The sequence below is a fragment of the Antennarius striatus genome, chromosome 5 (assembly GCF_040054535.1).
Source record: "Antennarius striatus isolate MH-2024 chromosome 5, ASM4005453v1, whole genome shotgun sequence".
Lineage (NCBI taxonomy): Eukaryota > Metazoa > Chordata > Actinopteri > Lophiiformes > Antennariidae > Antennarius > Antennarius striatus.
Genome location: NC_090780.1, coordinates 583,618 through 598,201, shown reverse-complemented (window position 1 = coordinate 598,201; position 14,584 = coordinate 583,618). Strand labels below are relative to the sequence as shown.

The window sequence follows — 14,584 nt, the reverse complement described above, 5'->3', positions numbered from 1 at the left end:
TTCCCTACATTAACACCAGGCTTATGAAACAAACTATGGTTTAAACACAGCTCATGTTGGGAGGGGTCCTGGGGAAACACTCACAAGCTGCCAAGAACAAAACGAGAGGCATAAACAGTTCAGCAGGTCACCGGTTCGAGTCCCGAACTTAAAACGAGTTCAACGCGGGCTGAGATTTGTTCCTTCACCTCCAATTAAATGTGACCTTTTAATTTGTTTCAGTGCCACAGCTGTTAATATCAGCAAATAAGGATCAACTTATCGTCAATCAATCAAGTTACTGTTCAGAGCAAGACGTCTTCATTAGGGTCAATGTTAGTGACGTGTGTTTTAAACAGACTCACCGACTAGAGGTGGGGCTCACCTCCGACTAGAGGTGGGGCTCACCTCCGACTAGAGGTGGGGCTCACCACCGACTAGAGGTGGGGCTCACCTCCGACTAGAGGTGGGGCTCACCTCCGACTAGAGGTGGGGCTCACCTCCGACTAGAGGTGGGGCTCACCTCCGACTAGAGGTGGGGCTCACCTCCGACTAGAGGTGGGGCTCACCTCCGACTAGAGGTGGGGCTCACCTCCGACTAGAGGTGGGGCTCACCTCCGACTAGAGGTGGGGCTCACCTCCGACTAGAGGTGGGGCTCACCTCCGACTAGAGGTGGGGCTCACCTCCGACTAGAGGTGGGGCTCACCACCGACTAGAGGTGGGGCTCACCTCCGACTAGAGGTAGGGCTCACCTCTGACTAACCTCCTACGAGGCTCCTCCAGGTCTGACACGAGACACGTTGGGGGATTTTAGTCAATGCTTACAAAATGGGCTCAAATCCCATTTGTCTTTGGTGCAGGATTATAATCCGTGATCAAGCGTTGTTCTTTCCAAATCAACAGGGCTTTCACTGGCAGAGGGGCGGGGACCAACCCCCTACAGAGTGGGAGGACAGGCCCTGTGGGGAATGGTGTGGTGGGGGCTTGATTGGGTACAGGGGGAGCTGTGCTCACGGCTCACACCCCCTCCACACTTTCACACCACTTACTTTCCAGAGACTTATTTATGTGTTGCTTTCATGGACACTACGGGACGGCCAGCGCCCGTATTACACGCGTGTGCTTTCCTTCATCTCATGCGAGCGCTCTCGGTGCAGGGCAACAGAACAGGGGAGCAGAATGGCCTGGGGTAATTAGGGGTGACATGATGTTTATGTAACCTCCAAGCCTCACAAACCAGACGCAATTATGGGCTCCTGGTCCCTGTGACCCAAGCCCTGCAGCGCACACCGCAAAACAGCAACCCTGTGTCCCAGGGGTGAGCCTGGTTTGGGGGGGGGTGGGGAGGGGGCAAGAGTTGAGCTCTTTTCTCAGCTCCCTCTTATGGGAGCTCTCATCGCCTAACCCGAAGTGACGGTCACTTCAGTGGAGAGGGCGCAGAGCCCCCCAATTTCCGCTAACACCCCACAATGGGGGGGAGGGGGGGCAGAGAAGTCGAGGGTTGGGGCTCATTGTGGCCCCGTGAGAAGGAGCGGGGCAGGGACCTCATTATAACGCTTAGCTGCACTCACAGGCCCTCATTAACCCCCCACATTAACCCCCCACACCAGTGGCTACAATCAAAACAGACAAGAAAGACCGTCTGTGGTCCGAGGAGAGACTGGTCCACTAGCAGCTCTGTGACGGACATCCTTCAAGCGTCTACGTACACGTCGGTAAACGTTAAGCTACAACACGGTAGAAGAAGATGAACTCAGCTCGTACACATTTCCCATCAGCCCCTGGGAACCAGAGCAAAGACAGTAAAACCCAAAATGTCCACTGAAGGTCCAGGAGCACCGACGGTCTCAGCAAAGACAAAGACACGGGACACGACACTGACCTCTGACCCTAACGCCTGTCTGCTGCTGATGGGATGCATTTATAAAAGCATATAAAGAAGTGACGTTTCACGATTACAGAACGGATGAAAACGTTAATTCTTCAGTCATTGGTTAATATGATGATTATAATATTCTGGTCCAGACACCAAGAACACTGAGGAGGTCCACGTCTTGTTCTGACCATCTATGATATTGATCAAACTTGTTCCTCCGAAGAACGTAAACGTGGCTACGCTCAGGGTCAGGCATCACCAAATGGTGGACCGAGTCCGGATCCGGACCCACTGATGGTTCTGTCCCTGCTGGATAGACGACGGTGGCGTCTCGGAGGACGTCATCCCTCCGAAAAACACCCGACAAACCACCGATCTCTCCATTAAACACTCAATAAACAAAGAAACCTTATCTGATCACACACCTGGACAGGTTACAAAATCCAAAAGGGGGACAGCAACCAAGTCAAACACTCTACACCAATCACACAACACCAGACACTCAGCGGAAAGAGAGGGACGGTCCTACCAGCCTGGTTGGTGGTGATGTTGACCGAGGCGTACTGGGGGGAGTAGGGGCTCTGGTCCGACACCCCGTTGACGGCCTGGACCTCAAAGGTGTACTGGGTGTGGGCCAGCAGGTCGCTGATGTAGACCCGGGGGTCGGTCAGCCCCAGCTGCCGGGGCAGGAACTGAACGTTGTCTCCGCAGCGGGTGCAGCCCCCCCGGCCTCCGCCACAGCTCTTACAGATGATGTTGAAGACCACGTCCTCACGGCCCCCCGAGTCCCGAGGGGGGGTCCACTCCAGCATCACAGAGGTCTCGTTCACGCTGGAGATGACGGTCTGAGGAGCTGAGGGGACGGCTGGAGACAGGATGGAGACAGAGGAGACACGATCAGTCGACGTCCAACAGGAAACAGGAAGCTGGGCTCCAGGCTACGCTAACAGGTTAAGCACCATCACATGACTCCTTTAGCACAACATCAGCCCCCTGGTTCCTGACCCTCAGTCTGACTTCCTGCAAACAGCATTGATCAACGGTTCAAACCAACGTCTACTGGAAAAGGGGTACGCTGTAAGAAAAAGGCTGAAGTATTTATTTGCTGCAGTGAATCTGTGGACCCCCCAGCGGTGAGCGCTGGTGTTAATACAGGGCTAATATCCCCTCTCCTCTGAGGCGGTTAGCGGCTAAGTATTCCATTATGTTCAGCGGCGGGTCTCCAGCTGCGTCCGTCTGCCGGCTGATGCTGGACAGGTGTGAACACGGAATCTCAAGGAGACGTTTCACCGGATGCAGCAGGAGGTAAGGCTAACGCCGATGCTAACGGGGGTAATGAGGTGCCAGTCGGAGGACAAGCAGGAAGTAAAGAAACCTCTTGTTTCAGGTGGACTCTAATGTTTAAAGCAGAGTTTGATCCAACAGCCTGAACACCAGTCACTCCATGAAGACCAGACAGGATCAATACGTGTTTCTAGATACAGTCATGGATTGGTTGACAATGAATCCCAATCACTGGCAGCTGTCTCGGTTCTGTCAGAGGTCCCAGGAAGTGGTTTTCAGGTTTGTGGAGGGTCTCTGTCTTTGGACTGGTGTCACTGGTGGAACCAGACTCTGATCCACCGACGACAAGAACCAGGAAGACCAGGAAGAGGTAGAAGAAACGTAGTCTAGGTGAAAGTTTACCCTTTCTTTTGGTAGTTCCAGTCCCCCACCGGGACAGTCCCCCACCGGGACAGTCCCCCACCGGGACAGTCCCCCACCGGGACAGTCCCCCACCGGAACAGTCCCCCACCGGGACAGTCCCCCACCGGGACAGTCCACGTTTCAGTGTAGTTCTAGAGATGGCAGTTGTGATGTAAACTGATACACAATCTTTGCCCCACTGAAGACGTGTCCCCAGGAGGGGCGTGTCCCCAGGAGGGGCGTGTCCCCAGGAGGGGCGTGTCCCCAGGAGGGGCGTGTCCCAAGGAGGGGCGTGTCCCCAGGAGGGGCGTGTCCCCAGGAGTGGACACTCCTGTCAGGGGGGTGTCCACTCTGTCGAGTGTTTTCTTAGAGTCTATTCTTGATGGCCTCTCGGGGGGCGCCACGGCCCCCCCATGGAGACGGTCTCAGCAGCTACGCATCATGGGTGGGGGGGGGGGACTCCACATGGCGCTCCACGCTGAGTGACAGGTTTAACAAACGGTGTCTTCATCAGACATGAGACCTGATCCTGGAGGACGCTGTCCAGGACTGATGAGGTGAACACCCCGCCCACACGGGGGCCGGTGGCGTCTGATTGGTGTAACTAACAGATCTGTGCTCTGGACCGACGCCCACTCCTGGGTGTGTCTACACAGAACGTGGAAACATAACTCCTCCTGGGGAGGGGGGGACTAGCACCCCTCCGTTAGCCGGGGGCCGCTCTGAGGGCCCCTTCCCTCGCTTCAATCAGGCCGGGCCCCGCTGCGTGTAACACGCGTGACGTGACGCCGCTGCTCTCATTCACAACAGCTGCTCGCCTCCCACAGAACGGATTATGCAAATCTCCTTTGTTGGAGGCTGTAAAGGCTCCTCCCTCCTTCCCTCCACTCAGGGAGGGGGCAGAACACGAGGCCAAAGGGGCTGTTCCCTCAGTCACCACGGTGCTCTGTTCTGTAGACCACGTCTGTGGAGGTCTTCACAAACTACCAGGATCCTCCTCTTCTTCATTCCCTCCTTCCTTCCTCTCTCTTCTGCTCAACCTCTGAGCCGGACCCGGATCCAGACCCGGATCCAGACCCAGATCCAGACCCGGATCCAGACCCAGATCCAGACCCGGATCCAGACCCAGATCCCCACGGTGTGGCTGAAGCTGCATGCACCAACATGTGTTGTCTGAGTCCCAGGTGTGTGTGTGTGTGTGTGTGTGTGTGTGTGTGTGTGTGTGTGTGTGTGTGTGTGTGTGCGTGTGCGTGTGCGGTCACACATACTTGTGCAGGGCATCTGCAGGGGGTCGGCGTCGGTGCGGTAGTACCCGTTGCGGCACACACAGTTGATGGCGCCCTCACTGGTGGTGCGGCTGTTGATGGGGCACTGGAGGCAGGGCTCATCCCCCTGGGTGGGTTTGAAGAACCCCGACGGACAGGCTGGGGGGACACGGGACACGGGGGGGGACACGTTAGACAGAAAGACACTTTTCCACAATTACATCCACAATGTCGATGTAACTCCTGCCTGTCAGAAAACAGTCAAATCCAGAGTTCAGAGTTCATGTTACCTCCAGAGAGCAGTGCATCCTGGGATGCGCTTCAAAAAATGTGTGCATCCCAAAAATAACAGAATATACAGTAGAAGCGACGCAAGGATTGAGTTTAGCCAATAGTACGATATAACAATTTAAAAAAAGTGTTAATGCTAATGATTTTATTAATAACGACGTTATTAATAAAGTTAAAGTAAAACGTAAAATCATTCATTGTTTTATCAAGACGTTAGAGCCTGGTCGCTAATCTTTAAAAAACATTTGTAGTAATACCTGTAGTAATACCTGTAGTAATACCTGTGGTTTATACCTGTAGTAATACCTGTGGTTTATACCTGTAGTAATACCTGTAGTAATACCTGTAGTAATACCTGTCTGTGTTGCTTCATTAACTTTTCATTGTTTATCATCGTTGTCATTTAGTATTTCTCCCAGTTGTGCATCTTCCTTGGAGTCATGGTGATGGTGATGGTGATGGTGATGGTGACGTCAGACCTGTCTCAAACCTCGGGGGGGTTGGAGTGGAGAAAAGGATGAACTGAATAGTTTTGTTGAACACGAGCGTTTTGTCCCAGTAAGACATCGAGGAGCAGGGGGGCGTTGATTTTTATAATGTAAGTATTTAAAGCTCGAGTCCCAGAGACGCATGTCGTCTGATGGTCATGTGTCAAAGAAATATGGGTCGACGACGCAAGAACACACGCTAACAAGAACACGCGCCAACAAGAACACGCGCTAACAAGAACACGCGCTAACAAGAACACGCGCTAACAAGAACACGCGCCAACAAGAAACTCGGTCTAACAAGAACACGCGCCAACAAGAACACGCGCCAACAAGAACACGTGCTACCAAAAACACGCGCCAACAAGAACACGCGCCAACAAGAACACGCGCTAACAAGAACACGCGCTAACAAGAACACGCGCTAACAAGAACACTCGCCAACAAGAACACGCGCCAACAAGAACACGCGCTAACAAGAACACGCGCTAACAAGAACACGCGCTAACAAGAACACGCGCCAACAAGAAACTCGATCTAACAAGAACACGCGCCAACAAGAAACTCGATCTAACAAGAACACGCGCCAACAAGAACACGCGCCAACAAGAACACGCGCTACCAAGAACACGCGCCAACAAGAACACGCGCCAACAAGAACACGCGCCAACAAGAACAAGCGCTAACAAGAACACGCGCTAACAAGAACACGCGCTACCAAAAACACGTGCTACCAAAAACACGCGCCAACAAGAACACGCGCCAACAAGAACACGCGCTAACAAGAACACGCGCTAACAAAAACACGCGCCAACAAGAACACGCGCTAACAAGAACACGCGCTAACAAGAACACGCGCTAACAAAAACACGCGCCAACAAGAAACTCGATCTAACAAGAACACGCGCCAACAAGAACACGCGCTAACAAGAACACGCGCCAACAAGAACACGCGCCAACAAGAACACGCGCTACCAAAAACACGCGCTACCAAAAACACGCGCCAACAAGAACACGCGCTAACAAGAACACGCGCTAACAAGAACACGCACTAACAACAACACGCGCTAACAAGAACACGCGCTAACAAGAACACGCGCTAACAAGAACACGCGCTAACAAGAACACACGCTAACAAGAACACACGCTAAGGAGAACACTGTTCATACACCAGTAGACTGAATGAGTCCCCCCCTCCTGACAGCACCTGACACCAAGTCAGCACCCCCCCACAGTGGGGGGGAAGCTGAGGTAGGCACGCCATCACCCCACACTGATCACACACACACACACACACACACACACACACACACACACACACACACACACACACACACACACACACCGTCCAATCAGGCGTTTTCTGCGGTGGATTTCTTAACGCTCCTCTTAACGCGTGTGAGACGCCTTCAAACAGGTGACATCAGAACACGTGACGCCTTCAAACAGGTGACATCAGAACCGTGACGCCTTCAAACAGGTGACATCAGAACACGTGACACCTTCAAACAGGTGACATCAGAACACGTGACGCCTTCAAACAGGTAACATCAGAACACGTGACGCCTTCAAACAGGTAACATCAGACGCCAACACGCCAATCCACTTCAAGCGGACGCCGCTCCAGACGTGTCAGCAGGTCTGTTATTACCGGGGGGGATTCCCCCTGCAGCCTGTGAGGGGCTGGAGCCCGATTTAAAACCAGATCGGGACTGGAACTCATCCCCGCTGCCCCCCCAGGTGCTGCTGCTGAGGGACGGCTCCTGGGGGGACCAAGAACACACGTAGGACCTCTGAGACGAGAACCAACACCCAGACCAGCTTTAAGAGTTGGAGAGTTGACAGACGACACTCAGCAAAGGTCAAAAGGTCCAGACTGCAGACGGGCCCCAAAGGACCCCAAAGGGCCCCAAAGGACCCCAAAGGACCCCAAAGGGCCCCAAAGGGCCCCAAAGGACCCCAAAGGACCCCAAAGGACCCCAGGCATCAGTCTCATTCTGATACGGACAGCCTGCGGGGTGGATATGGGGTCCAACACGGTCAATCTGAACGGTCCTGTCCCCCCCACCAGCCCCCCCCAGCTACTTGTGTGTCCACAGCTTCAGTGACGTATGGAGACGTAAAACCAACGAGGGCTTGGAGCTCCGCTCAGAGGAAAGAGCTCTGGGCTGTCGTCACGGTTACAGCAGCAACGTGTTCACAGGGTTCCTAAAGAGCTTTACAGCTCTGGAGACCAGAACCCAGAACCCAGAACCAGGACCAGGACCATCACGGGCTGCACACGTGTGTGTGTGTGTGTGTGTGTGTTTGAGAACACCAGCTCACACACAGGGAACACACACACCACCCGTCACACACTGGCCATCATGGCTGCTCCATGAGATCAGAACCAGACCCCTGGGGGTCCAGACCCAGAACCAGACCCAGAACCAGACCCCTGGGGGTCCAGACCCAGAACCAGACCCCTGGGGTCCAGACCCAGAACCAGACCCAGAACCAGAACCAGACCCCTGGGGTCCAGACCCAGAACCAGACCCCTGGGGGTCCAGACCCAGAACCAGACCCAGAACCAGACCCCTGGGGTGAGACCCAGAACCACACCCAGAACCAGAACCAGACCCCTGGGGTCCAGACCCAGACCCAGAACCAGACCCCTGGGGGTCCAGCAGCAGACTGGGGACATGAAGACCAGGAGGAGTCGTAGCACACACACACACACACACACACACACACACACACACAAACAACACACACACACACACACACACACACACACACACACACACACACACACACACACACACACACACACACACAGTGTGTGTTGGGCTGCTGGAGGCAGAACACCCGTCCATGTGGTAGCAGTTAGCTTTAGCTTAGCCACGGCTGGCGGGGGCTCTCCTGGTGACCATCAGGTCATAAAGGAGACTATCTGAACCAGTGTTTCCATGCAGGCTGATAACTACCATCTGTCAACGGAGGAGGGGGCGGAGACGAGGGGGGGGTCGCAGAGAAAGTGTGGAATTCTGACTTTCCTCCTTGTCTACTTTCTTTCAGCATGGGGGGAAACGAGGCACAGCGGAATCACAGGCATGTCGGCCAACACACACCCTCACAGGGTAGGACTGGTGGGGGGTCATTTCATGCAGCAACGTGTTCACAGGGTTCCTACTTGACGGAGGATGGAGGGTCCAATCAGGTTGCTGGTGGGTGGCCCCCGACCGTTGGGGCGTGGTGTCGACGCTTGTGAACCTCCAGGACGTGAACGAGATGTACCGCCTCTATCTGCCCTGATGGGTCACTACCAAATGTGGGGGGAGAAGAAAACGGTGCCTGAGGCGGGACTGACACCCAAGGTGTGAACTGGTGTCCAGGTGAGTGTCCTGTGGGACGAGTCCCTGGTCCAGTCACACAGACCAGAGACAGGACGGCCCGGCCTCTGGTCTGTGTGTTTCATTGGCTGTCTGTCGTTTTAACGTCCTGGTCAGGCTCAGGGGGCAGAACTCTAGTATTTACAGGAGTAATGACATTTAAATGCCCTCAAATGGAGATTATAGATGGAAATTGAATAAACAACGACTTACGAATAATTCAACTAAAGAACAACCCCCCAGGACCCATCGTGCTGAGTCTCCTCCAGACAAAGGAAGCCCTGCCCGACCCAACGCCCATCCGGGCTGAAACCAGAGACACTGAACCTCCCCATCATGTGACACCCAGCATCAGCTTTTGTAGTGGCAGTGCTGCCATGTCCTCGGTGGGGGGGGGGGGGGGCAAACAGTCCTGTGCTGTCATGTAGGTCGGGCCTGGAGGGGGGGCTGTGTTACACCTGAGACCGTTCAGGAACACTGACACTGGAGCTATCTAATGGTACAAGTGTAAAGATGTCATTGTTTAGCTGAACAAAGGAACATGAGCAGGCTCCGCCCACCCTCTGATCACCTGCTGCACCACAGGATGTACCCCCCCCCCCACCCAAGACGAGACGAGAGCTCTCCTGGTCTTTCCCTGTGGACCATCACCTCCAGACTCCACCCTAGAACTCTGGTTAGGACTCAAACGTGTGTCTGGAGTCGTCACGAGGTCGTGGGAGCCTCAGCATCCCAACGCCCAAACCAGCCCGCTTCTCAAGGACATCCAGTTGCTACGGTAACAGCAGCCATCGCCATGTGAGGCAGCTTCCCTTCCCTGTTCTGCAGGCTGCAGCTGGACGTGGCCCCCACAGCAGACTGATGGTGATGGGGGGGTGAGGGAGGATCACCACATGACACTGATGATGATGGGGGGGGGGGGTCACCACAAAGCTTCATCCAAAAACAGGAAGCTAACAGCAGCCTGAAGCTCCCTGAGGGGTGTCTGACGGACAGGTGGCATAGAAAAGGGGGCTGTTGTCCAAATAGGAGCAACAGCAAGGAGGGGGACACAGGAAGGTGGTAAAGGGGGTGGGGGTAAGGACTGGGGGTGGCAAAGGGAGGGGCAGCTGGTTCTGAATCGTGTCCCTGACTCACCCTTTCATTCTCAAGTGAAAAAACCCTGTTGAACACAACCTGAGCCGGATCAGGTTCCGTCCCCAAGAGTCCAGTGATCCAGATTACAGATTATCATCAGTCCATTGTTCTACTGGAGATGTAATGAACACCGTCAACACACTGCCTTCATAGTGACACACAGTGGACACGCAACAGGATTGTTTTGAACATCGTCCCCTGGACGTTTGACACCTGAACGTTGGACACCTGGACGTTGGACACCTGAATGTTGGACACCTGAACGTTTGACACCTGGACGTTGGACACCTGGATGTTTGACACCTGGACGTTGGACACCTGGATCAGATCATTCAAACTGTAGAATCCACCTACAAACAAAACAAGATTTTCCTGAGGTGGAGACTTAAATAAACTGAGGGATGGAAATCCCCCAGAAGCCCCCCGCCGACCCCCCAGCCAACACGCCGCTACACATCCTCCGTTTTAAGGCTGCCTTTGTTGGAGAGATTCATTTGAAAGCTTTAACTGCTGCTGTGTACGAGCGGAATACATTAAGTCAGTCCATAATGGAGGAGTCTGAGGTGGTGGCCCCCGAGTGGTCGGACTAATTAGCCTTTAAATATATCATGGATTCCTCAGAAACAAGGATCTGTGAGGGCGGGTCTGAATGCTGCGTGTCTTCTACATCCTGAACCCTGACGGGGGAGGCGCTCGCTGGCTGCTCTGCCTCCCATTTGTCCTGATCAATGGATGCTGTTCAACTCAGACCCGGGGGGTCAGACAAATTAAGTACCCAGCTCACACAGCCAGGGATCGGGCCAATGCTGAGTGAGGTGGAACAGGCGAGCCCGTTACCTTAGCAACCCCGTGGCTCTTCCTCCCTGTTCATGCTGATTTGTAACAAAATGGCTGATCTGTATGTGCAGCAGTCAGTCATCACGGAAAACACACGCAAACTACACGCACTGATTAACACACAACCGTGTCAGGAAGAAAAGATTCTCTACTGCTGAAGGCATCTAGACACCCTGAAAACTGTCAGAAGTTCACTCCATCTAGTTCGTTGGGTTTAGGATGTAGATCTGATTATAGGATATGACTGTCACTGAGGAAGAGACAGGAGACAGAGCTGGAGGTAGCAGAGATGAAGATGCTGAGGTTCTCTCTGGGAGTGACCAGGATGGATAGGATCAGGAATGAGTACATCAGAGGGACAGCACATGTTAGAGGTTCTGGAGATAAAGTCAGAGAGGCCAGACTGAGATGGTTTGGACATGTCCAGAGGAGAGATAGTGAATATATTGGTAGAAGGATGCTGAGTTTTGAACTGCCAGGCAGGAGGCCTAGAGGAAGACCAAAGAGGAGGTTTATGGATGTAGTGAAAGAGGACATGAAGGTAGTTGGTGTGAGAGAAGAGGATGAGAAGACAGGGTCAGATGGAGGACACTGATTGGCTGTGGAGACCCCTGAAGGGAAAAGCCCAAAGGAGAAGAAGAATTGATTATAGGATATACATTTAGTTGTAGGATATACATTTAGTTGTAGGATATACATTTAGTTGTAGGATATACATTTAGTTGTAGGATACTGACATACATCAGTGGATTTGCTTTGGTTGGTGGCTGGAGGGTTTTCTACACGTATGTCTCCTGCCTTCTGTGTTTGCCACAGATTTCTAACGGTAGTTTGTCTGAGGTTCACCTTCCATGTGGGAACGTTTGTCTCTGGGTTCCAGGTGTTGGCAATCTGGACCTCCACCACCGGCACGTTGGGGGGGGGGGGGTGGACTATGGCTGAAGGGGGGTACTGGAAATAATACATTAATCTAGTTTTCTTCTGTTACAGTAGAAAGTATTGCCGTCTGAAAGGATACATGCAGTGGATTATTCATGGACACAAGTTAGTAGAACTGTTATAGTATTGTAGTACTGTAGCTCAGACCTCTGCCTTCTGCCAGCACCTTTGACAAGTACACAAGAACAAGTCAGGTGAAACAACATCACTTGTCTTTTGAAACTTTACAAAGTGAACTTTCTTTAATTTCACGTAACGACATTATCCTAATCTACGTGGTAGACGGGGATTAAGGACTAAAGGACCAACTGACTTTGTTGAATTGACAACCTGACAATGTTCCTTTGCAGGATGCAACCAGAAGTAAAACCTGGTGTGTTTGAGGTCATTGAGACTAAACTGCAGCAACAACAAATCTGAAATCCCACTTGTTGCTGGCGTAGGGGGAGGGGTGTCCCCTGCAGCTGTTTTTCTGAACACGCGTCTAAAGGGGGACGTCACCCTGCATGTGACTGTGTGCAGTCATTCCAGATGTATACCTAATTGAATTATTTGATGCTGCTTGTAGCTTGGAGGTTTTAGCCCCAACAGATTTAAAGCTGTTGGTTGTTCATGGTTCACATCCCCACAGAACGGGGTTCAGGGCCATGTCTCGTGTCTGGAGAGACTCTGGTGAGGCCTACACAACAATAATTCTTAGTTGGACACGTTTAGTAGCATGACTTAACCTTCATACGTGTCACACACACACACACAAAGCTAATGCACGCCTGAAGGCAGAACTCTCACTTCAGTGATGTGTTCATCCAGGCCAGCACACACCATCTCTGACGTGACTCCAGACGTGCTGAAAAGGTGATTGTAGGAATGTAACGGCTCTGAAACGCCTTTGACCCCCCTACTGTATCCACCCATGGGCTCAGGTCACACGTGTCAGCAACACGCTATCCGTTTGCAGCCTCTTTAGAACCAGTTTAACCTAGCCTACTGACACATATAAGCCGAGACCACAGTCCAGTCTGATGGTCTCTAAATGTAGGTGTTGGTACTACAGACGTGGAGAACACATGGAAGGAGCCAGATGGACCCCATTAGTTTCCTGGCAGCAGCAGGGTCATCCCACAGAGGTTAGCTGGGGTCACCCACTAGCAGAATAGAATGTCCAACAACCTGAAGCGTGTTTTTAACCGACGCTGAAAGGAGAACGCAGTGGTTTGTATGAAATGCCTACATCTTGATTGCCTTCTGCTCCAAACAAACAGGATAAAATATTGTGTAGAACTATTTCAGTGGGTTTGGAACTGCCACTGGGATTAGAGGAGAGGCTCCACCACCGCTAGCAGGGATGTTTGATGAGGAAGTGGTACGGGCACCCAACCAAGACCCTTGATTCCTGGACCTCTGCCAGTTCCCCCAACCCGACCATAAGAGACTGATTACAGAACAGCAGCAGTCCAGCCTGCAGCTACGTGTGGAGACGACGGCTCTTCTTGGTCTGCACCAACAGCCTCTGATGGGTGTTCAGGCTGTACATGTTCCATCTACTGCATCTGTCCTGGTAGGAATCTGGCTCACACAGCCCACCCCTTAGTTAATGGTGTGTGTGTGTGTGTGTGTGTGTGTGTGTGTGTGTGTGTGTGTGTGTGTGTGTGTGTGTGTGTGTGTGTGTGTGTGTGTGTGTGTGTGTGTGTGTGTGTGTGTCAGACTGATAAAGATGTCCAGTTCCATCTGAGCACTCCTGAGTCAGTACACCAACCACTGGAATACCTTCATTAATTCATCTTCAGGACCCGCTCACTGGGTTGTGTGTAGCTTATGCCAGCGGACTTGTGGCGTGAGCCAGGGTACACGCCGGGCATGACGCCAGTATACCATGAAGCCAAACACGCACGCACACAGTCACGCCTACGGACAATGTGAGACGGCCAGTTATCCTGAAGTTCATGTTTCTGGAGGGGGGAGGAAGCCGGAGAACCCGGAGAGAACCCATGCAGACATGGGGAGAACATGAAAACTGCACACAGAGCGGGACTCGAACCCAGAACTGCCTTACTGTGCGGCGACAGCGCTACACCCTGCACCATCGCACCATCCCAATTGGAATACACGCAATAGAAAACATGTAGACACGACTTGTGAACAATATGGCCTGAGAGGAACCACCGGAGGCCTGCAAAGAGGTCAAATACCTTCTTATCAGAAGACCAACATGTCCTGGCTTGACACGCTCAATTAGCCAGCACTTAGTCAGAGGATGAGGGGGCCGTGCTCTCAGCATGAGGCCCGTATCAACAGAACAGGCCAACGACAGACACGGGAGCCTACAAAGACCTGGTTGTCAGTGGAGAGAGGCAGGACAGTCTCCTCAGGGCTTTGTGATGGGGCTGATAACAATCTCCCACCGTAGAGGTGGGGGTAACAACACTGCTGGCTTCACAATCCTGAAGACTGTTCAACCGAGACTGGGATGTGCTGAACACGGAGTCTCCCTGATGAGGACGGACAGCGTGCAGCACACCTTTGGCTTGGCAGCCGAACTATTTGGTTTTATAAACTTCTCTGTCGTGACAGCATTGAATAATACAGCAGTCCAAACAGCGCCGACCCTTTCTTTACAATATAGTGACAGTTAATGAACACCACAGCCAATATTTCTCAGCCAGTCTCCTGGAGTGGGAAGCCTGCCTGCTGGCATGCTGCAGACACAACTGGGC

General features: G+C 52.8%; 1 protein-coding gene across 4 annotated transcripts in view; it reads right to left on the bottom strand.

Moving 5' to 3' along the window:
- Window positions 1-14,584, bottom strand: part of ephb2b (eph receptor B2b) — a 98,053-nt gene that overhangs the window by 26,397 nt on the left and 57,072 nt on the right. For all 4 annotated transcript variants that reach the window (XM_068314408.1, XM_068314410.1, XM_068314409.1 and 1 more), the window contains exons 4-5: window positions 4,811-4,966; window positions 2,386-2,721 (exon numbers count right to left, since the gene is read on the bottom strand). In XM_068314408.1, coding sequence (XP_068170509.1) covers window positions 2,386-2,721; window positions 4,811-4,966 — 492 coding nt within the window. The remainder of the gene's footprint in view (window positions 1-2,385; window positions 2,722-4,810; window positions 4,967-14,584) is intronic.